Here is a 22884-nt window from a genome sequence, read left to right on the forward strand (position 1 = left end):
TACATATATATTATACTGACAGGTAGATGGTCCATCTGAACACTGGGTATTGAATGTCAAGTCAACTTCATTGCATTTTTCCATACATTATTGTGCGTTATTACTGCAGTCCTAACTCATGTTCCTGTCATGTGATCTGTAGGTGGATGGAGGTGATCCGCAGTGCAACGTGCTCGTCCAATCACATCCGCTCCTTCAGCCGCAAAGATCCACATCCCTACTGACCAAAGACACACACACACACACACCAATTCTCAATCAGGTTCTCCCAACACACACTAACATATTTCTTATGAGCGAGTTTGAGTGGGAATTGTTTCGTGTGCTATATCGTCGTTTCACTTTCTAGAAGATTCAGCCTTTGAAAGGGTTCAGATGTGAAGTTTTGTGAGTCGTGAGAATATCCAGATCAGTGGAAAAGTCCAGGAGATACTACTATCATCATCAACATCGCACGGTGGAGAGATCAGCAGGACAAAGTCAAACACTTCCAGTTTTCAATGTGCAGAAAGACACGATATCCTCGTTAGGAAACAACAGTCATGAAATCATGAAATGCAACTAATGAGTGTAAATTGTTCGTAAAATTCACAAGAATGCTTTCAAGAATGTTTTTTTAATTTTTTTATTGAATGCAATGGGTATATGTGATGATTTATTCTGAAGGATGTTTTTGCGAATGTTTTATTGATTTGTACGTGACAGTTTATGTGCGAGTGCTTTTCTAAATGGTTTATTGGGTGCTATTGTGTACGTGAGACCGGGTTTATTGAATTGAATGCGATGGTTTACTCTGAGAACTGTTTTACGAACAATTTACACATGAAATTTACACTTCTGCTCGTGTTTCATGAACTAAATGCCGGTAGAAGTAAACTTTCAGAAATTTTCAATGACATTTTTAATCTTGGGACAGTTTTTAACTATAGTAACACCACAGCTTTTAATAATGATGTTTATTGACGCCTTCTGTCTACATTTCAGTGAAAAAGACATACACACACACACACACACACACACACAAAAAAAACTGGCGAAAGATGTTCAGGTCATATTTCACCCCGAAATCCAAAAGAAAGAAATTAAGCTTTTTATTTGCATGAAGAAAATAAAGCCTATCTTTAGGACCATTAAGTTTATTTTTTATTGCGTTTTCATGACAATTTGCCCTAAAATTTGCATTATTATTATTATTATATATTAGTACAATAGCTAGTTTAGTTGGGTAAATTTGTTGTTGAATTTATACTGATTTTTATTCAAATAAAACTCATTGATTTTCATTGCTGTATTACATTAGGAATTTTGGGAAAAGCGTGTCATGAAAAATCTTATTGCTCCTAAAAATATGCTTGATTTGATGCAAAATAAAATATGCTTGAGTTTCTGGGTGAAGTGACCCGGTCTATGCACAAGCTGGATCTGTAATGTTCTCATCATCTCTGCTGGCCTGAGACTACGGCACACGCTGCCTTCCAAACTCTCTTTTGTAGGACGTTTTTATACAAGTTTTGATACTAACTGTGAACCACTCCACACTCGTTTATGAGGGAACGCCACACACTCCCTCATCGTTAGCCATTATTCTGTCACGGTGCAAGAAAAGAAAAGTCTTTCTCTGAAGGAAGCAGCTGCCTTTCGTCTAAATGCTTGAGTGCCAAAATTCTTCTTTAATCTTTTTTTAAAGCATTTTAATTCTTTCTTAATGCATATAAATATATATATATTAAAAAAACCAATATGGATTATGTTGGCAGATATGTATGGTTGACAGTGCGTGAATATGTTCAGAATAAACAAATCCATATATATATATGGCATGTGCTGCATTTGTTGTTATTTACATTGATTTTCTAAAACAACAAAAATGAAAACATTTTGAATTTATTCATTTTATTTTTAAAGTGCAATTTAGAAAACTCATCTACAGTATATGTACAGATACACCTGATATCTAGATATACAAGGAGTGTTTTTATATTATATGTAGTGCACTGTATATTTATTCAAGATTCCATAATTTTATATATATTTCTTAGATTATTTCCATTTCTTTTTACAGTTGAATCATCCTTTGAATATTTAAATTTGCCCTGTAAACATGGTAATAAAGTCCCATATAAACCACCGTGCTGTTCAACTATCATATTTATATTCTACAGCATTAAAGTAATACTGCCATGATCTGATACCACATTTACACCCAGGGGCCAAAATGAACACACAAAAATTAAACATGTGCTTTCAGTGCTAAATTAACTTATCAGATACTGCCAGTGATGGTTTTAAGTGTAAACGTAAAGCACACTGATTTAAATGACAATGTCTACAGAAATGATCACATGTTCTAATAACATTTTACATAGCAGATAATATACAGTACCGTCAGAAGTTGATATAGATTTTCTCTCTCCAAATCTGTATGCGGTAATTCATCATTAATTTGCTAAAAAAAAAACAGGTAAATGTTACTCCAGTTACTCAGGGCGTCTGTCTTCACGACACACAAAGTGCAGCCCGTGATCACCGTAAGCCTCATAATTCTCATGTGTTGGTTTTTCGAGCCACTCGGGTTCAAAATTTTCCTTAATGTACACAAAGGCCTCGACGCTGCTTCCAGCCTTCGGTGTGTGTTCTCCTCCACCGGGCCCGTCCTGCACCTCCAGCCGGATGAGTCTGCGCTGGTACAGCTGTGGACATTTTTCAAACTCGTCCAGGAACTCCAGCATCTTCTGGTCCACTCTGTAGATCTCCCCGTGAACGCGCTGACCCATCCCGGGGACGTTCAGGAGGAAGGGGATGTTGTGTTTGGTTGCGATCACGAGCGGATATCGGTCCACGGTGCGAGCGTGAGCCAGGAACTCGGCCTGACCGTTGGCATGATCCATCATCCGGGAGTAGTTGGGCTGGCCTCTCTTTAGCGACCCGTACACGAAGACTTCAGCCATGTGCACCGCAGGAAAAACACTAACAATGATCTGTGGGTGAAAGAGACACTTCATTATGATTCAAAATCTGATAAAGCCATCTATAGATGTATTATAAATTATTTTGGCTGGTTTTTCGGACTGGTTACTCAGTGATCTGTGGAGAACGAAGACAAATAAATTGAACTTGAATTACATATTGTGGGCAATTCCACGCAAAACTGTCACATCCATAACGCCAACTCAATGCCATGGTATTGAGTTGGCGTTATGGATGTGACAGTTTTGCGTGAAATTGCCCTTGTATGGTATTTCTAGCAATTAAAGGGGGTCTATTATGCCCCTTTTTACAAGATGTAATATAAGTCTCAGGTGTCCCAGCATGTGTCTGTGAAGTTTCGGCTCAAATTACCCCACAGATCATTTATTATACCACGCTGTAAATTATGAAGGTAAAAGAGTAGCAAAACTAGCACGTAAAGGTGGACAAAGTACACAACTTCCTTACTTGAGTATAAGTACAGATACTACTGGTCAAATATTACTCTGTTACAAGTAAAAGCTGTAAAGACCGATTTTTACTTAAGTAAAAGTACAGAAGTACTTGTTTTTAAAAGTACTTAAGTATCAAAAGTAAAAAGTAAATGTCAATGCATTGTCTTATTGTTGCAATGTTGTATGTAATACTTACAGTACCTTATGCCTCTGAATCTATGGCTAACCTCATATCAATATCACATGTATTTCTAGAACACAGTTCCAGTAGTGGGATTGAATGTGAGATTGAATAAGTCACTCAATAACGTCCACAATGGTTTCGGACACCCAAATGGCTGTTCCCTCAAAGAGTGCCATATTTAAAGTTTTTTTGGCTTTTAGTATGAATATGTTAGCCTTACTTGTAATCTATAAGTTAGTGTGCTCCAAAACAATGACAAAATTCGCATTTAGAAGACCAAACCCAACGTTGAAAATGAAAATTAGGTTGATGATGTTGGATTCTGACGTCAACCCGACTTTCATTTCCAGCCAAAATGCATCATCCCCTGACTGATGTTACTACTTTCTACTCAAGGACCGTAGAAATGTAGTGGAGTAAAAAGTATGATATTTGTCTTTCAAATGTAGTGAAGTTAAAGTAAAAAGTTTCAAGAAAAAATAATACTCAAGTAAAGTACAGATACTTAAAAAGTGTACTTAAGTACAGTACTCAAGTAAATGAACATTGTTACTGTCCACCTCTGCGATGTGAATTTGAGAACTTGTACAATAAATATTTGTGAACATTTACACACAGCTCCAATGTGAAAACCTGTAAAATAAAAATCTGAAGTTGAATGTTGAAATTTGCACTTGCAGACAATAGTGACAATTCTATAATTATTCTGTATTCTGAATCTGAAGCTGCAGACTAGTAGTCACAAATGTGTAAAATGCCATTCACAGAAATACAATGACAGACACAAACTTGTAATATATATTTGCATTTAATCTTACATTCACATTCGCAGTACAACCTCAGACACTTGCAACTTCTCAAATCTGTCACTGCAATTTCAAATTTCGTGCCTTGACTTTTGCTACTCTTTACTCTTTTCTTTTAATGCATTGGACTGATATTAAAAGAAATAAACGATATTATCAAACTCAGTAAACACCATACTAATAATGCATACTACAGAAAAGCAGATGAGCACAGAATATTAATTGTACGTTAAGCATTTTCCTCCCATAGAAAACGCTTAATGAGGCTTAATGGACCAACAGTTATAAAAAAAACAATAAAAAAAAAAACACACAATTCGTTATACATAATTAATAAAACACAGGCAGCAGGTTTATTTGCACTGAACACAAATTTGCTTTCTTTCGTCATATTCTGTGCTAATCTGCTTTTCTGTAGTATGCATTATTAGCCATGAAATGTTACTTTTTATTAGATATGAAATATTTAATACATTAAAAACTGGATAAATGTGTTTGTTCAAGTGTCTGGTTAAATAAATTGATGTTTTCAATATATATATATATATATATATATATATATATATATATATATATATATTTGTATGTGAAAATGTCAAATCTTTCAATTTGTCCGTTGTGGTACAGTGTGTTGCCTTTTAAAATAATTTTTAACATTAACTAGAAAAAAAAGTTTGTTGAGACAAACTTTAAGTTGGCTTGAGAAAGCCGGACCAGAGAGTTTGAAGAAGTTTAAAGTAGTTTAAATTTTGATTGATAGATTAGTTTGAAAGAAAGAATAGTTAGAAAGAAAGAAAGATTAGTTAGAAAGAAAGAAAGAAAGAAAGAAAGTTTTAAGTAGTTTAAAGTAGTTTAAATTTTGATTGATAGATTAGTTTGAAAGAAAGAATAGTTAGAAAGAAAGAAAGATTAGTTAGAAAGAAAGAAAGAAAGAAAGAAAGAAAGTTTTAAGTAGTTTAAAGTAGTTTAAATTTTGATTGATAGATTAGTTAGAAAGAAAGAATAGTTAGAGAGAAAGAAAGATTAGTAGGAAAGAAAAAGAAAGAAATATAGATTAGTTAGAAAGAAAGAAAGATTAGAAAGAAAAAAAGATTATTTAGAAAGAAATATTAGTTAAAAAGAAAGATTAGTGAGAAATAAAGATTAGTTAGAAAGAAAGATTAGTTTGAAAAAAGGATTAGTAGAAAAGAAAGAAAGAAAGAAAGAAAGAAAGAAAGAAAGAAAGAAAGAAAGATGGATTAGTACGGAAAAAAAAGAAAGATAGTAAGAAAGAAAGACAGAAAAAAGAAAGATTAGGTAGAAAGAAAGAAAGAAAGATTAGGTAGAAAGAAAGAAAGATTAGGTAGAAAGAAAGAAAGAAAGAAAGAAAGAAAGAAAGAAAGAAAGAAAGAAAGAAAGAAAGAAAGAAAGAAAGAAAGAAAGAAAGAAAGAAAGAAAGAAAGAAAGAAAAAAAGAATAGTTAGAAAGAAAGAAAGAAAGAAAGAAGGAAAAAAGAATAGATAGATAGATAGATAGATAGATAGATAGATAGATAGATAGATAGATAGATAGATAGATAGATAGATAGATAGATAGATAGATAGATAGATAGATAGATAGATAGATTAGCGAGAGAGAAAGATGGATTAGATAGAAATAGGGCTGGGCGATAAAACATTAACGATAATTATCGCGATATAATTTTTCTCGATAAAACGATATCAAGAGGTCGATAAATGTTCGATAATGTTTATGCGCCAAAAGCGGAACGAAACTCATTTGAACCGCGGGCCACACGGACCATTTATCCGCTCGGCTCAAAGTCCAAACGGCAGCGCGAGCGCGAGCTCACTAGAGCCGATGCGTTTACTCTGATCACTCTCGGGCACGAAATCCAGTGAGAAGCGCTTGAGTTCAGCGAGGAACACAAATGTCTCAGTGATTTAAACCAGTTTAAAGGCAGATGAAACAGCGCTGACAAACAGGAGAAACACTGTGCGCAACGATACAGGCTTTTCCGTCTACAAATTCCCATCATTTACCATGGATTTACTGTAACGTTAGCCGCACCATGAAATGTGGGATATACATATTGAATTGTATTATATTATTAATGTAGACACTGTATTAAAGGACTAATGGAATATAATTACAGTATTTAATAACGTATTTAGGTTTTTCATACAAATACCATAGAAACCATAAAGTTACACTTTGCCATGATAGTGAGGTGCTACAGGCTGTGCCTGGTTTCATCTGTGGTTGTCATGATCTAAAAATGCATGATACTGGATGACCAATGGTTAAGTTTAATAAAACTCAGACAGTCAGAATATTACATTTTACCAAAAAAAAAAAAAAAAAAAAAAAAAATAGCACATGTAGAAACTAAGAAATTGTCCAATAAATATATTTATTTTGTTAAGGAAAAATGACAAATGTTTGAATGTTCTACTTCAGATTTGTGAAATGTTCACCTGTTTGGCAAGTGTTAGTCATGATATGTTCTGACAATAAAGAGTAGTTCAAAACGACAGTTAACTCTGGTTTCTACAACTTTCTCTTAGGAGCAAAAATCTGCCTTTAAGCTTGAAAGAAATTAAGATTTGACTTTTATCGTGATAATTATCGATATCGACTGATATAAAAAAAAATATTGTGATTTTTTTTTGGCCATATCGCCCAGCCCTAGATAGAAAGAAAGAAAGATAGATTAGATAGAAAGAAAGTTGGATTAGTTTGAAAGAAAGATGGATTAGTTAGAAAGAAAGAAAGAACGATATATTAGTTAGAAATAAAGAAAGATGGATTAGTTAGAAAGAAAGAAAGATAGATTAGTTAGAAAAAAGATGGATTAGTTAGAAAGACAGGCGGATTACTTAGAAAGAAAGATGGATTAGTTAGAAAGAAAGATAGATTAGTTAGAAGGAAGGAAAGAAGGAAAGAAAGAAATAGGAAGAAAGATTAGTTAGAAAGAAAGATAGAAAGAATGATAGATTAGTTAGAAAGAAAGAAAGAAAGAAAGATAGAAAGAATGATAGATTAGTTAGAAAGAAAGAAAGAAAGAAAGAAAGAAAGATAGAAAGAATGATAGATTAGTTAGAAAGAAAGAAAGATGGAGTAGTTAGAAAGAAAGATAGATTAGTTAGAAAGAAAGAAAGAAAGAAAGAAATAATAGTTAGAAAGATAGATCGATAGATAGGTTAGAAAGAAAGTAAGATTAGTTAGAAAGAAGGAAGGAAAGAAAGAAAGAATAGTTAGAAAGATAGATGCTAGATAGGTTAGAAAGAAAGAAAGATTAGTTAGAAAGAAAGAACGATTAGTTAAAAATAGATAGATAGATAGATAGATAGATAGATAGATAGATAGATAGATAGATAGATAGATAGATAGATAGAGTTTATTAGTACATAGAATAGTAGTTTAATTGAGTCTATGGCTTCAGGGAGTTTAGATTTGAGTTTTTGGCTTGTACACTAATGGGCCACCGTAGTCTTGGCTCAATTTGAGCATTCTGCAATGTAAGTCTATGGGATTTTTATGATTTTTTAATATTATTTTTTAAGAAAACTGAAAGTCAAATCAGTCTGAAAAGATATAGCAACTCGAGTCAGAACAGTCTGAAGGTCTGACCCGAGTTTGGAGTTTGTAGAGTTAAAGCTCTAGGAGGAGTTAGAGTTGAAAAATTTTGGGTCAGAAGAATAATAAGTTTAAATAGGATTTCAGTAAATTGGCTTTCTCAAGCCAACTTAATTAAAATGTTTATTGATATTGTTATAGTGTCCAATTTTAAGATGGAAAAACACCACAAATATTTTTTTTCTCATTGATAAAGTGCATTATAAAATCATGCAAAAATGCAGATATATTTAGATAATTCTAACTCTTTTCCTTACAAATATATATTTGTATTCCATCAGACAGTCACAAAAACTTGAAAGGAAAGGGGGTTTTGTCCCATAGTACGGAAACCAAGTAGTCATAATATCCATTTAAAACTGAAGATGATCGGACATTACTGCAGTTTAGATGAAAACTGAATGACAAACAAAACAAAATGTGTCTCATGTAAACACTTCACCTTCTTCTAAACACTTCACCTTCTCCATCCAATACACATCTAAGCGAGAAGAAAATGTCTTTCTTACCGACAATAATCCAAATCCTTTCATTTACAGACCAAACTGTGATTTTGAATGAACGTTGGAGGCACAGGTTTCTCAACTGAACTGCTGACAGCCGACAGTGTGTTCGCTACTTCCGCCTTCCAAAATTGTTGCGTGTTAGGGCGGTATTGGGTTTGTCCAGTAGGGTGCGGTGGCGCACTGTGTTTGTGTGGGCAGGAGCACTGTTTAAAGCAGAGAAGAACGCGCAGTGTGGTTGTGCTCATAGACATAATAAATACTTTTAATAAAATACTTTATTACAGAAACATTGTACAAAAAATATATCATTTACAGAAAAGTGCTACAAAAAATAAAATGGATAAAACAAAATAGATGAGTAAAACAATACAAAATACGTCAAATTAAACCCAATATGGATTATGTTGTCAGATATATGGTTGACAGTGCGTGAATATGTTCAGAATAAACAAATCCATATATATATATGGCATGTGCTTCATTTGTTGTCATTTACACTGATTTTCTAAAACAACAAAAATGAAAACATTTAGAATCTAATCATTTTATTTTTAAAGTGCAATTTAGAAAACATGTTGAATTAACAATTTATTCAAGATTCCATAATTTTATATATATTTCTAAGATTGTTCCCATTTCTTTTTACAATTGAATCATCCTTTGAATATTTTAATTTGCCCTGTAAACATGGCAATAAAGTCCCATATAAACCACAGTGCTGTTCAACTATCGTATTTATATTCCACAGCATTAAAGTAATACTGCCATGATCTGATAACACCCAGGGGCCAAAATGAACACACAAAAATTAAACATGTGCTTTCAGTGCTAAATTAACTTATCAGATACTGCCAGTGATGGTTTTAAGTGTAAACGTAAAGCACACTGATTTAAATGACAATGTCTACAGAAATGATCACATCTTCTAATAACATTTTACATAGCTGATAATATACAGTACCGTCAGAAGTTGATATAGATTTTCTCTCTCCAAATCTGTATGCGGTAATTCATCATAATTTGCTAAAATATCTGGAAGCAAAATTAAAACGTCACCATGTGAAACTCTCGTTACGACTGGAGAAATGTGAATATATGAGGACCAAAACCACTCAAAAACTAATACTCTTTCATAATACATTTTAAACATTTAAAAACTTTTTTTTTTTTTTTTGCTAAAACAGCTGAATAATCTCACTGTCAAAAAATATATTTAAATAAACAATGCTCTACACGCTCTCTCTGTTGTAAAATGCTTGAATGGTAAATGAAATGCACGTGACACTGGCAGGTGTGGTAAAACCCTGGTAAATGTTACTCCAGTTACTCAGGGTATCCGTCTTCATGATAGAGCAGCCCGTGATCACCGTAAGCATTATAATTCTCATATGTTGGTTTTTGGAGCCACTCGGGTTCATATGTGTCTGTGCTGTACACAAAGGCCTTGATGCTGCTTCCAGACTCCAGTGTGTGTTCTCCTCCCCCGGGCCCGTCCTGCACCTCCAGCCGGATGAGTCTGCGCTGGTACAGCTCTGGACACTCTTCAAACTCGTCCAGGAACTCCAGCATCTTCTGGTCCACCCTGTAGATCTCTCCGTGAACGCGCTGACCCATCCCGGGGACGTTCAGGAGGAAGGGGATGTTGTGTTTGGTTGCGATCACGAGCGGATATCGGTCCACGGTGCGAGCGTGAGCCAGGAACTCGGCCTGACCGTTGTTATGATTCTTCATCCTGAAGTAGTTGGGCTGGCCTCTCTTTAGCGTCCCGTACACGAAGACTTTAGTCACGTGCACCGCGGGAAAGACACTAAAAATGATCTGTGGGTGAAAGAGACACTTCATTATGATTCAAAATCTACATTAGTCTGCTGCAAATATGGCTTGACCCCAAAAAAATTATAACAAAAGGTTTCTCAGTGGTTTACAGTAGTATCAGATGTACTAAAAAACATACTAAAAGTTTACCAAAGTTTGACTCCAAGAAAGGCACTATTTTCAAAATGGCGGCCGTCAGGTCCTTAAAATGACCATTACTGCTTTGTATTCCTCCTAGACCAGGAATACTGGTGCCTGATACATGTTTGGGCCATGTAATATTCTAATTAACATATCTGCATGATGGATAAGTGATTACAAGTACAATTATATATTAAAGCAATTGGTTACAAGCATATTTATGTGAAAAATAAGTACAATTTCCCTTAATTGCATATTTCTCCTTTCTCATATCGGTTTGCCTGGTTCATAACCATTCTTTTGGTTCCAATAAATAATACATTAATTTGAACATGTGTGGTACTGTAAAATTAGTCAAAACAGGGCTGCCACATGAAGGCATGTACTGATTGTCTGAACTCGTATAGAATCACACCAATTCATTGGCAGATGGCGCGGGCGCCTCCTCAGCGGGGCTATGTCACTCACTCTTATACAGTGAATGCGCCATCAGCTCCTCAGATTTTCCACCGATGAAGAAGAAGCTCCTTTGTTATCTCCGAGACGTTCTCTTTCATAGGTTCACTCGACGCTGCGTAGCGTTGACGCAATGGGAACGATATACCACACACGCCAAGCTAAGTGCTGCCGGATCTGGCCCAATAAGGAACTTTCCTATTATTTTTATTTATTTATTAATTTATTTTTTGCCAGACCAGACTCTAGGACCTAGGCGACCAGTTCATACAGAAAGAACCCGGGAACCAGGGGCCGCATTTAAATCCAAGTTGTAAAACCTAATAAAATTGTGCGGAGAGGACCAACCTGCCTCTACACAAATATCCTCTTAAGCAGAGGTCTTCAATCCTGCTCCTGGAGGGCCACTGTCCTGCAAAGTTTAGTTCCAACCCTAATCAAACACACCTTAATCAGCTCATACATGTATTATCATCTCCATGATGCACGTTGCACGCAGCAGCCAGACTTTCTTTACGGTGAACAGCAGCGATGATAAATAAATGTTTTTTTTTTTGTTTTTTTTTTAAGCCCAAGGTCCGACCCGACTCAAGTCATTTGATTATATTTTCGACCCGAACCTGGCCTGAACCCGCGGGTCCCGTCGGGTTTGTCGGGCCGACCCGACCCGTTGAGAACTAAACTCTGCAGGACAGTGGCCCTCCAGAAGCAGGATTTAAGAACTCTGCTCTAAAGGAACTCCCTTGAAAAGAGCCTGGGAGGACGCGATACTCCTAGTAGAGCGAGCTTTAATGACCAGAGGTGAAGGAAGCTTCTGCACCTCATAAGCCAGGGAAATTGCGTCACCCAGTGAGAGATTCTGTGCTTAGAGGTGGCAAGCCCTTGGCGGCCAGCCCCAAAGCATACAAAAAACTGAGACGACATGCGCCACAGCGAAAGCCGCAACATAATCTCTCAAGGTGGTAGCAGCTGCTCCAGCCACAAATTTATCCTGCAGGAATTCCAGCACTGAACCAACCGGGCAGCTGACTGGGTCCACTGCATGAGCCAAACACCAAGGCTCAAAAACCTTCCACTTAGAGTAATACAGCCGTCTAGTAGAAGGCGCACGAGCGTTGTCAATGGTCTCCCGAACATCAGCGGGAAGACCAGACACCATTGTCGCTAGCGATTGCCTCTTATCGGCCACACCCACAGCCTCCATATCTCGGGTCGAGAATGCCAAATCCTGCCCTGGAGCTGAGAGAGCAGATCTCTCCTGAAAGGAATCTGCCACGGGTACCCCTCCACCAGGGAGCTCAGTTCCGAGAACCACGTCTGGGATGGCCAGAATGGGGCTACCAGAAGGAGGCGGATTTCACACTCTGCACAGGACTGCAGGGATTAGCTTGACCGGTGGAGGGAATGCATACAGTCTCAACTCCGGCCATCTATCCCCAGAGGCGTCGGATGAGACAGGGAAAACCACAGGGGGCACTGTGTCGAGCTCTGCGACGCAAAGCGGTCCACCTCCGCCTGGCCGAACATGCTCCAAATTTGAGCCACTGTTTGGCAGTGCAACATCCATCCCCCCGACTTGAGCTTCTGTCTCGACAGAAAGTCTGCTGCGATGTTCAGGTCCCCTGGAACGTGAACTGCTCTCAGCGAAAGAAACCTGTCTTGAGCCCAGAGGAGGCGGTGCGCATGCCTGTAGAGGGTGCGCGACCGTGAGCCTCCCTGGCGATTTACATGGGACACCACTGCCATGTTGTCCATCCTGACAATGACATGACGGCCCATCAGGGCTGGGAGAAAATGATCCAGGGCCAGAGAGACGGCTTGCAACTTGAGGCAATTTATGTGTCACGAGAGAAGCTCGCCTGTCCAAACACCGCACGCCGGTCTGCCCTCAAAGACCGCACCCCAACCAGTCAAAGAGGTGTCCGTCATGACAACCTGGCGACGGCAAACTACACCCATCTTGACCCCCTGAAGTAAAAAGGGGGAGTCTTTCCACCTCTTAAGAGCGCAAAGTCAACTGCGCAACACTCTCAGCAGGCGGAAGGCAGGCCAAGCACGCACGGAGACTGGAAACTCGACCATGGGCCAGACGGGCCTGCATCGAGAGAGAATCGAGTTAGACACCCAGGAAAGTGGTCTGCTGAGAAGGAGTTAAGACACTCTTCTGAGCATTCAAGCTGAGACCAAGAGACCGGAGGTGGTGGAGAAGGACGTCCCTGTGACGACACACCAACTCTCTGGAATGAGCCAGAATGAGCCAGTCGTCTAGATAATTTAGCACACGGATGCCCTGGAGATTCAAGGGGGCCAGAGCTGCATCCATGCACTTGGAGAAGCCAGAGCTAGACCAAATGGAAGGACCCGATACTGATACGTCTTTCCCTCAAAGGCGAACCGGAGGAACGTCCTGTGCCTTGGAATGACCTGGATGTGGTAATGGGCGTCCTTCAGGTCCACGGTGACAAACCAGTCCCCTGTTCCAATCTGCGTCAGGATAATTTTCAACGTCAGCATCTTGAACTTCCCTTTGTAAAGGGAAAATTCAGACGACGCAGGTCCAAAATGGGGCGCAGACCCCATCCTTCTTTTGGACGAGCAAGTAGCGGCTGAAGAAACCGCGGTTTAAGTCTGAAGGTTTACCTGAATTTTACTAAAACTGAGGTTTAGTATAATGCCACCTTTATACTCAAAAACATCTATAGAGGATGCATCACATGTATTACCTTATTCAAATTGAAATGAGTGACCATTTTAGAGGGTTCACAGACAGGCCTCTGTTCGGGCTAATTCAGAGTTGTTTATGATCAAAGTTATACAACTCCAATTTAAGTTACTTTTGGGTGCAGTAACTTTTACATTGAATGTCAAGTCTGTGTTTTAGCAAAAAATGTGTCCAAAAACACGTACTGAGTAGGAGTTACATGACATAGGCTAAATCGTTTACATCTCTGGTTCACCCCAAACAAAGATAAAACCTTACAGTAATCTCACAATATCATGTATTCCATTAGTATGTAATCATGTCAGTGCAATTTAGACAAGTCCAATGAATTCATAGACCCAGAAAACATGGAGTTAGGCACCAAGATTACTTGACTAGGTCAAATAATGAAGGAGTTAGGACATTTTAAGGGCTTCCTGCCCATCTTGGACGCCATCTTGAAAATTACACCTTTCTAGTGGTCAAACTTAGGTAAACTTTTACTATGTTTTAAGGACACCTAATACTACAAAAAACAGCTGAGAAACCTTTTGTTAGAATTTTTTTAGGGTTAGGTGTTTTTTTTTCCATATATGCAGCCGCCTATATAATATAAATGTATTTTAAATTATTTTGGTTGGTTTTTCAGACTGGTTACTCACTGATCTGTGGACAAGACAAATACATTTAACTTGAATGACATTTTATATTCCTAGCAATTAAAGGGGACCTATTATGCCCCTTTTTACAAGATGTAATACACGTCTCCGGTGTCCCCAGCATATGTCTGTGAAGTTTCAGTTCAAATCAGATAAATTATTATACCATGATATAAAAGCCCATTTTGAGTGGAAGTAAAAACAAGCTGTTTCATGTGTGTATCTTTAAATGCAAATGAGCTGCTGCTCCGCCCCCTTTCCAGGAGAGGGCGGAGCCTTTACAGCTCCTGCCTCAAACACCAAAAAACAACAAAACATCTTTTTGTTTTTGATTTCTATCGGGCTCACGTGATATTGCAGTTCTTTATCATATTGAAAGTTTTTTATCTACAGGGTGGGCCATTTATATGGATACACCGTAATAACATGGGAATGGTTGGTGATATTAAAGTCCTGTTTGTGGCACATTAGTAAATGTGAGGGGGCAAACTCCTCAAGATGGGTGGTGACCATGACATATACTAATGTGCCACAAACAGGACTTTAATATCACCAACCATTCCCATGTTATTACGGTGTATCCATATAAATGGCCCACCCTGTACATGCGCTTTAACCCTGTATGGTACGGTGTTGCCTCCAGGCAACAGTCTATTTTAGTTTATTTTTAATAAAATGAAACACACATTTATTGGTCAAACCTATCTCTTAACCCTTAATCTAACCCTTCCCAGGGGAAAATTACTCAAATACTAATAAAGTGCAATAAAGTGGTCACATGACCCACAGAGGTCCATTTTGTGTCTTGTTTCAGCACAGGTCACATGGCTCCATTGTTATCTACAATGAAAAGTGCATTTTTCACTAATTTGCATCCGGTTAATCACTCACAAAAAAATATGAGTCACCTTCACTGGTAAGTAAAAAAGTATTTTCAAGAACTTTACATTATATATCATCAAATGTTTTAGAGGACAAAACTGTGTGTTGCCTCAAGGCAACATTGTACCACAATGGAATCACTTAAGGCCATACCAGGCGTATAGGTTGGACACAAATAGGCTATATTATATTTGTATGGAAAATAGTTAAATTATATAAATATATCTGCATTTTTGCATGATTTTGTAATACACTTATAAGAATAGATACTTACATACTATATCTGCACATATTATGATAGCTAAAAAAGGTATAAAACAACTGCCAGTTGATGAGGAAGATGAGGTCATAGTGACATAGTGAATCCTGCAGTGTGTTCCACTGTTGTACAATGTTGCCTAAGAGCAACAGTTGGAAATGAAATGTTACTTTTTATTAGATATGAATGAAATATGTAATACATTAAAAACTGGATAAATGTGTTTGTTCAAGTGTCTGGTTAAATAAATTGACGTTTTCAATAAATATATTTCTTTTTTTCTACCTGAAAATGTAAAATGTTTCAATTCGTCTGTTGTGGTACAATGTTGACTTGAGGCAACAAACTTTTAAAAATTAAATGATTTTTAAATTAATTAAAATGTTTATTGATATTGTTTAGCGTCCAATTTGAAGCAGGAAAAACACCACAAATATATATTTTTTCTCATTGATATAGTGCATTATAAAATCATGCAAAAATGCAGATATATTCCTTACAAATATAATACATTTGTATTGCAACAGACAGTCACTAAAACTTGAAAGGAAAGGGACTTTTATCCTGTAGTACGGAAACCAAACTGAAGATGATCAGACATTACTGCAGTTTAGATGAAAACTGAACAACAACCGTTATGATATGATGATGTATTCGTTGCTCGATGTTTTCAAAATGTCTCTCATAAACACTCTACATCCAATACACATCTAAACGAGAAGAAAAATGTATTTCTTACCGACAATAATCCAAATCCTTTCATTTATACAGAACAAATTGTGACTTTGATTAAACTGGATAAACAGGTCAACTGAACTGAACCGCTGAAAGCCTACAGTGTATTCGTTACTTTCGCCTCCCAAATTATGAAAATGAGGAAATGACGTGTCACGTGGCAATGGGCGGGGTTTGGTTTAAAGATACTTTCTATTTCTATTTCAAACCGTAGAAATTACATAGACATAATAAACATTATTCTCTCTCTCTCTCTCTCTCTCTCTCTCTCTCTCTCTCTCTCTCTCTCTCTCTCTCTCTCTCTCTCTAGATCACATGACAAGTGCTTCTGTGTCCTGACATCAGACAAAACTCTCATTTAACAAGCAATATAATCAACTACAACTGTTTACTTCACAGGGAATAAAACAGGGCCTGACATCAACTCTTAAATCAAGTTTTTCTTCAAATAATCAGTGAAAAGAGGGATAAACTCCAGAAATCACAGTGTTATGTTTAAGTAAAATTAAAAATATTTCAAAAACATTTAAGTTGATTTAAATAAAAGAAACTTTAACCGAAAAAATAAATAAATAAATAAATAAATAAATAATTTTTTACAGTTAGAATGCAACATTTCTAATTTTCATTTAGTTTAATTTGAAATAAAAATACTACTGAAACTAAAACTAAATAATAATAGGCTAATGAAATAAACTAAATAGACATATTTAACCCTCTGGTGCTGTCACGATCTGTGTGTTTAGTTTAGTTTTCATGGACTTTTAGTTTGCATTCATCAGTCACCGGTGTCCTGAGCAATGAACAATGACACTGTTTTCTTTTTGAGAGCTGCTTTACAGCAGAATTTAACCCTGTTTACATCACTGAATTATTATTTTCCTGTTATCCCTGTAAAGCTGCTTTGAAACAATCTGTATTGTATAAAGAGCTATAGAAATAAAGGTGACTTGACTTGTAGATTTTGAATGTGAAGCGTCTTCTCTCTTTTTTCTCATTGCTCTTTATTCTTCAAAACAAAGGAAATTAACATTTAAACTCTCATCACCATTCGAGACGCAAGTCTCACCTCAGAATCATCCTCATTTCTCTTTCCCTCTTCCCCCATTCTTTCTCTCTCTCATGCTGAGATCACCAGATATTCACCCAAAAATCTATATGGTTTAATGCGAATAATTATCATTCAGTATTATACATGTTTGGTATAATTTGAAATGTCTCAGTGCGACTGCTACAAAGGTCTCATTCCCAAAGAAGTAAACCAAAAGATAATAAAGTTCTTAAGAGTTTAGAGATAACTCACACACAGAGGAGGGCGTGTCTTCCATGCAAATGGTATTCTGCTCCTAAAAGCTGTAAACTCTGAATGCAAACTCCCATTGTTAGCAAATGTTTCCATGTGAATGAAGTTTCTATCTATATATGCAACAAGAGGCTCAGGGCGATTTGTAGCTCAAATTAGCCTGTGATGTGGAGTGTATGCGAAACACTCAGCATCATGTATTTTCTAATGTCAGGTTTGCATCTTCTCCCTTTTTTCCAGAGCCTTTGATGTTTTGTATTTATTATCATTGAACTGATTATGAAATTGGCATGATACATTTACCTGACATAATATATTGTAAACATTTGATTATATTCTGTCTGACTCTGAAATTGTTTTCCCAAGTAGACTGATCAACTCTATGCAAAGGAGATGTGTTGCACTGCATGAGGCAAATGGTGGTCACACCAGATACTGACTGATATCAGTATCCCCCCCCCATACAATACACAATACAGTAAAACTGCACATTTTTGAGTGGCCTTTTATTGTGGCCAGCCTAAGGCACACCTGTGCAATAATCATGCTTTCTAATCAGTGTAGAATTGAAATAATCCAAGATATTTGAAACAAACAAAGACATTTGCTTGACTGTTTTTCTACCCCCTCTTTCTACCACAAGGACCATTTGCAGTTCCCAAAGACACAGATAGTGATCAAAGCCTGTAGGCCAATATGTGTGTATTTTGGGAACGCCACAATCCCTCATCGTTAGCCATTATTCTGTCACGGTGCAAGAAAAGAAAAGTCTTTCTCTGAAGGAAGCAGCTGCCTTTCGTCTAAATGCTTGAGTGCCAAAATTCTTCTTTAATCTTTTTTTAAGCATTTTAATTCTTTCTTAATGCATATATATATATATATATATATATATATATATATATATATATATTAAAAAAACCCATATGGATTATGTTGGCAGATATGTATGGTTGACAGTGTGTGAATATGTTCAGAATAAACAAATCCATATACATGTATATATATGGCATGTGCTGCATTTGTTGTTATTTGCATTGATTTTCTAAAACAACAAAAATGAAAATATTTTTAATTTACTGATTTTATTTTAAAAGTGCAATTTAGAAAACTCATCTACAGCATATGTACAGATACACCTGATATCTAGATATACAAGGAGTGTTTTTATATTATATGTAGTGCATTATGTATTTATTCAAGTTTCCATAAATTTATATATATTTCTAAGATTGTTCTCATTTCTTTTTACAGTTGAATCATCCTTTGAATATTTCAATTTGCCCTGTAAACATGATCATATTTTAGTGTTGAAGAACCATATAAACCACAGTGCTGTTCAACTATCATATTTATATTCCACAGCAATAAATTAATAATGCCATCTGATACCACATTAACATCCAAGGGTCCAAAATGAACACTTGCCAAGTGCCAAAAATTAAAAATGGGCTTTCAGTGCTAAATAAAATGTAAGGAAATGATCACATCTTCTAATAACATTTTACATAGCGGATATTACTGTATACAGTACAGTCAGAAGTTGATATAGATTTCAGTATTTTTTTCTCTCTCTCCAAATCTGTATGCAGTAATTCCTCAATAATTTGCTAAAATATCTGGAAACAAGATTGCAACGTCACCATGTGAAACTCTGTTATGACTGTCAGATTCCCTGAGAAATGTGAATATATGAGGACCAAAACCACTCAAAAACGTATATTTCCTAATTTTTTTTTGTGTGTGTGTGTGTTGCAAGCAGCAGAAATAAAGCTTTAGGAAATAAAATAAAATGGCCCATTCAGAGATTCCATACATTTGTCACTGGACATATGTAACGGAGGCAGCTAGTAGACGCTGTGCGAGTAAACCTCACTCCTCTGATCTCAAAAGGTAATCTAACGACAGATGCTAGAGGCTGCAGTCTTTAGTCTCCTTGTTAGAGTGCCTGACTCTCACGCTGGAGACCCATGTTCGAGGCTCGCACAGAGCGGGGCAATTAGAAACCATGTGGAGGGGTTACACATATGCAAGGAAATAAAACAGCTAAATAATCTCACTGTTATGACAGGACAGAATTTTTTTTTTTTTTTAAAACAATGCACTACAGTTTTGTTGTTAAATGCCTGAATGGTAAATTAAATTAAGTAAATGAAATGCACGTGACACTGGCAGGTGTGGTAAAACCCTGGTAAATGTTACTCCAGTTACTCAGGTCATCCGTCTTCATGATAGAGCAGCCCGTGATCACCCTTAGCATTATAACTCTCATATGTTGGTTTTTGGAGCCACTCGGGTTCATATGTGTCTGTGCTGTACACAAAGGCCTCGACGCTACTTCCAGCCTCCAGTGTGTGTTCTCCTCCCCCGGGCCCGTCCTGCACCTCCAGCCGGATGAGTCTGCGCTGGTACAGCTCTGGACACTCTTCAAACTCGTCCAGGAACTCCAGCATCTTCTGGTCCACTCTGTAGATCTCTCCGTGAACGCGCTGACCCGTCCCGGGGACGTCCAGGAGGAAGGGGAAGTTGTTTTTGGTTTCGATCACGAGCGGGTATCGGTCCACGGTGCGAGCATGAGCCAGGAACTCAGCCTGACCGTTGTTATGATCCTTCATCCTGAAGTGGTTGGGCTGGCCTTCCTTTAACGTCCCGTACACGAAGACATCAGTCATGTGCACCGCGGGAAAGACACTAACAATGATCTGTAGGTGAAAGAGACACTTCATTATGTTTCAAAATCCATGTATTATAAATGATTTTGGTTGATTTTTCGGACTGGTTACTCAGTGATCTGTGGAGAAGACAAATAAATTAAGCTTGAATGACATTTTATATTCCTAGCAATTAAAGGGGACCTATTATGCCCCTTTTTACAAGATGTAATATAAGTCTCAGGTGTCCCAGCATAAGTCTGTAAAGTTTCAGTTCAAAGATAAATTATTATACCATGACGTAAAAGCCCGTTTTTGAGTGGAAGCAAAAACAAGCTGTTTTCATGTGTGTATCTTTAAATGCAAATGAGCTTCTACTCCCCGCCCCCTTTCCAAAAGAGGGAGGAGCCTTTACAGTTTGTGTCACAACAAAACATCTTTTTGTTTTTGATTTCTATCGGGCTCGCGGCTCGCGCTCATGTGATATTGCAGTTCTTTATCATCATGAAAGTTTTTTATCTGCATGCGTTTTAACCCTGGTTCGGTGTTGCCTCCAGGCAACAGTCTATTTTAGTTTATTTTTAATCAAATTAGACACCAATTTATTGGTCAAACCTATAGACCTTATGTGCCAGAGAAACAAGGGCGCCGCCATCTTTAGAATATTGTCTTTGAACTTCCGTTTTTGCGGTCGCTCTGTATATTTCTATGCAATTGCTGTCCAGGAGTAATTAGCTTTTGAAGTGGATTTACTTAATATAAAGTTAACGAAAGTTAACGAAAGTTATCATGAGGATTGTAATGTTTAAACCAGATGTCTTAACAAATGTCAGTAGACCGAGAAGATTTTAAAACGAGCCGGTCATTAATAAATACGCAAGATCGCTGTGAAAATACAGGCCGGAAGTCAAAAGACAACGAGTGCAGCACTGAAAAGGGGCGGGGCTACATAAGGTCTATACTAATCAATGAAAGTGCAAAAAAGTGGTCACATGACTCACAGAGGTCCATTTTGTGTCTTGTTTCAGGACAGGTCACATGGCTCCATGTTTTCCCCAACGAAAAGTGAATTTTTCTAGCCTGGGTTTCACCATGCTGCCTTGCGCGAAGCTCGATTTTATTCACACTGCTAGGCAGCCTGGACACCATGGACCAGATTTTCCCCTCAAAAAGGGAACCAATCACAGAACGGGGAGGGAGCAGCAAGACGATGACGACGTCTATGCGACACACCGAAGCAGTTTGAATATCTATGGATCCTGCATGGCATCAGACACGAAGTTACCTTTCGATGCAGCCTTAGATAGTGTTCTAAGAAGTTTAGAACACAAGTTAATTTCGTCTTCTTCCTCGTCGAATATCTGTCGCTCTACATACGTCATCTGGTATAATTGAAACGATTGGCTATGAGCTATGTACAGGGGCATTTGATAGACATTCATATCGCCCAATAAATGGCTCTGGGCATTCGTAAACCACGCCTCAAATACGAGAAAATGAACATGTGGTTCCCAGACCACTTCTCAATGAGAAAGAGGTCTGACGTTAGCCAGGCTAGCATTTTTCACTAATTTGTGTCCAATTAATCACCCACAAAAAATATGAGTCACCTTTACTGGTAAGTAAAGAAGTATTTTAAAGAACTACATTATATATCATCAAATGTTTTAGAGGACATAAAAAAAAAAGAGTGTTGCCTCAAGGCAACATTCCACCACATTGTTCAAGTGTCTGGTTAAATAAATTGATGTTTTCAATAAATATATATTTATTTTTTCTACGTGAAAATGTCAAATGTTTCAATTTGTCCGTTCTAAATCTTTTCCTTACAAATATATTTGTATTCCAACAGACAGTCACTATTACTAAAAATGTATAACTTGGTTATGTAAATGTAGAACAATGTTCTTGTTTAAAATCATTTAAAAACGATCTCAAATGTGTTTTTTAATCCTGGGGGCACATGTACCGAAATAATCCAACAATTAGGTAACAAAGTGTAAACGTTTTCATGATTGTTATAACTTTTTCCCACTAAATAAGATGACTTATTTAAACAGCCATTTTCAATTTTGTTTACATACCAAATAAATAATTTCACCAGACCGGTTGTAGTAAAGAGTGTCATTTCTGAGAAAAGGTCAAATTTTCAGGTCAAACACGGTTAATCGAATAATAAAAGCATGCAAAAAGGCCTATGTTAAATAAGATGACGCACAGACAGTCACAAAAACTTGAAAGGAAAGGGACTTTTATCCTGCACGGGAGCTAAGTTGTCACAATCTCCAATTAAAACTGAAGATGATCAGACATTACTGCAGTTTAGATGAAAACTGAACAATCCTTTTGATATGCATTCGTTGCTCGATTAATCAAAATGTCTGTCATATACACATCTAAACAAGAAGAAAATGTCTTTCTTACCGACAATAATCCAAATCCTTTCATTTATACAGGTCAAACTGTGACTTTGATCAAACTTGGGAGAAACAGGTTTGTCAACTGAACTGTTGATAGCCTACACTACAGTGTATTTGCTACTTCCGCCTCCCAAATTATGAAAATGATAAAATGACATGTCACGTGGCGATGGGCGGGGTTTGTTTTAAGATACTTTCTTTTTCTATTTCAAACAGTAGAAATTACATAATAAACTCATAGACACCTCATTGCTGCGATGTCAACGAGTCCGCCATATTCATGTCTATGACAAATCAGATCAACATTAGATCAAAGAAACCGAGCATTA

The 22884-nt window shown here is 37.0% G+C and overlaps 4 protein-coding genes across 6 annotated transcripts in view; 1 reads left to right on the plus strand and 3 right to left on the minus strand.

Annotated features, from left to right (window-relative positions):
- farp1 (FERM, RhoGEF (ARHGEF) and pleckstrin domain protein 1 (chondrocyte-derived)) overlaps window positions 1-1130 on the plus strand; it is a 92106-nt gene extending 90976 nt beyond the window's left edge. For 2 of the 3 annotated variants that reach the window (XM_081360978.1, XM_081360979.1), the window contains exon 27: window positions 143-1129. In XM_081360978.1, coding sequence (XP_081217104.1) covers window positions 143-224 — 82 coding nt within the window. In that variant the 3' untranslated portion in view covers window positions 225-1129. Of the gene's footprint in view, window positions 1-142 lie in introns of all 3 variants that reach the window. The other variant, XM_081360977.1, reaches the window with a different exon arrangement.
- Window positions 1131-1869: 739 nt separating this feature from the next.
- On the minus strand, window positions 1870-8718 carry ggact.3 (gamma-glutamylamine cyclotransferase, tandem duplicate 3). Its single transcript, XM_081360383.1, has 2 exons — window positions 8540-8718; window positions 1870-2978 (listed from the first exon to the last, which is right to left on the minus strand). Exons 1-2 carry the CDS (start codon window positions 8561-8563, stop codon window positions 2478-2480), a joined length of 525 nt encoding a protein of 174 aa, XP_081216509.1. The 5' UTR covers window positions 8564-8718; the 3' UTR covers window positions 1870-2477.
- Window positions 8719-8767: 49 nt separating this feature from the next.
- Window positions 8768-16317, minus strand: LOC308687677 (gamma-glutamylaminecyclotransferase C-like). The gene is made up of 2 exons (XM_081360384.1): window positions 16189-16317; window positions 8768-10354 (listed from the first exon to the last, which is right to left on the minus strand). The coding sequence occupies exons 1-2, from the start codon at window positions 16210-16212 to the stop codon at window positions 9860-9862; spliced, it is 519 nt and encodes a 172-aa protein (XP_081216510.1). The 5' UTR covers window positions 16213-16317; the 3' UTR covers window positions 8768-9859.
- A 2240-nt stretch (window positions 16318-18557) lies between these two features.
- LOC308688413 (gamma-glutamylaminecyclotransferase C-like) lies at window positions 18558-22665 on the minus strand. The gene is made up of 2 exons (XM_081361431.1): window positions 22560-22665; window positions 18558-20186 (listed from the first exon to the last, which is right to left on the minus strand). The coding sequence occupies exons 1-2, from the start codon at window positions 22581-22583 to the stop codon at window positions 19701-19703; spliced, it is 510 nt and encodes a 169-aa protein (XP_081217557.1). The 5' UTR covers window positions 22584-22665; the 3' UTR covers window positions 18558-19700.
- Window positions 22666-22884: the final 219 nt, after the last annotated feature.

Source organism: Scardinius erythrophthalmus (assembly GCF_964197995.2).
Source record: "Scardinius erythrophthalmus genome assembly, chromosome: 3".
In the NCBI taxonomy this organism is placed as follows: Eukaryota; Metazoa; Chordata; class Actinopteri; order Cypriniformes; family Leuciscidae; genus Scardinius; species Scardinius erythrophthalmus.

Coding starts and splice junctions, on each gene's coding strand:
- ggact.3 (XM_081360383.1), bottom strand. CDS start 8,563: ATGAAAGGATTTGGATTATTGTCG. Junction 2,979..8,539: donor AAGGATTTGGATTATTGTCG/GTAAGAAAGACA, acceptor TTTCACCCACAG/ATCATTGTTAGTGTTTTTCC.
- LOC308687677 (XM_081360384.1), bottom strand. CDS start 16,212: ATGAAAGGATTTGGATTATTGTCG. Junction 10,355..16,188: donor AAGGATTTGGATTATTGTCG/GTAAGAAATACA, acceptor TTTCACCCACAG/ATCATTTTTAGTGTCTTTCC.
- LOC308688413 (XM_081361431.1), bottom strand. CDS start 22,583: ATGAAAGGATTTGGATTATTGTCG. Junction 20,187..22,559: donor AAGGATTTGGATTATTGTCG/GTAAGAAAGACA, acceptor TTTCACCTACAG/ATCATTGTTAGTGTCTTTCC.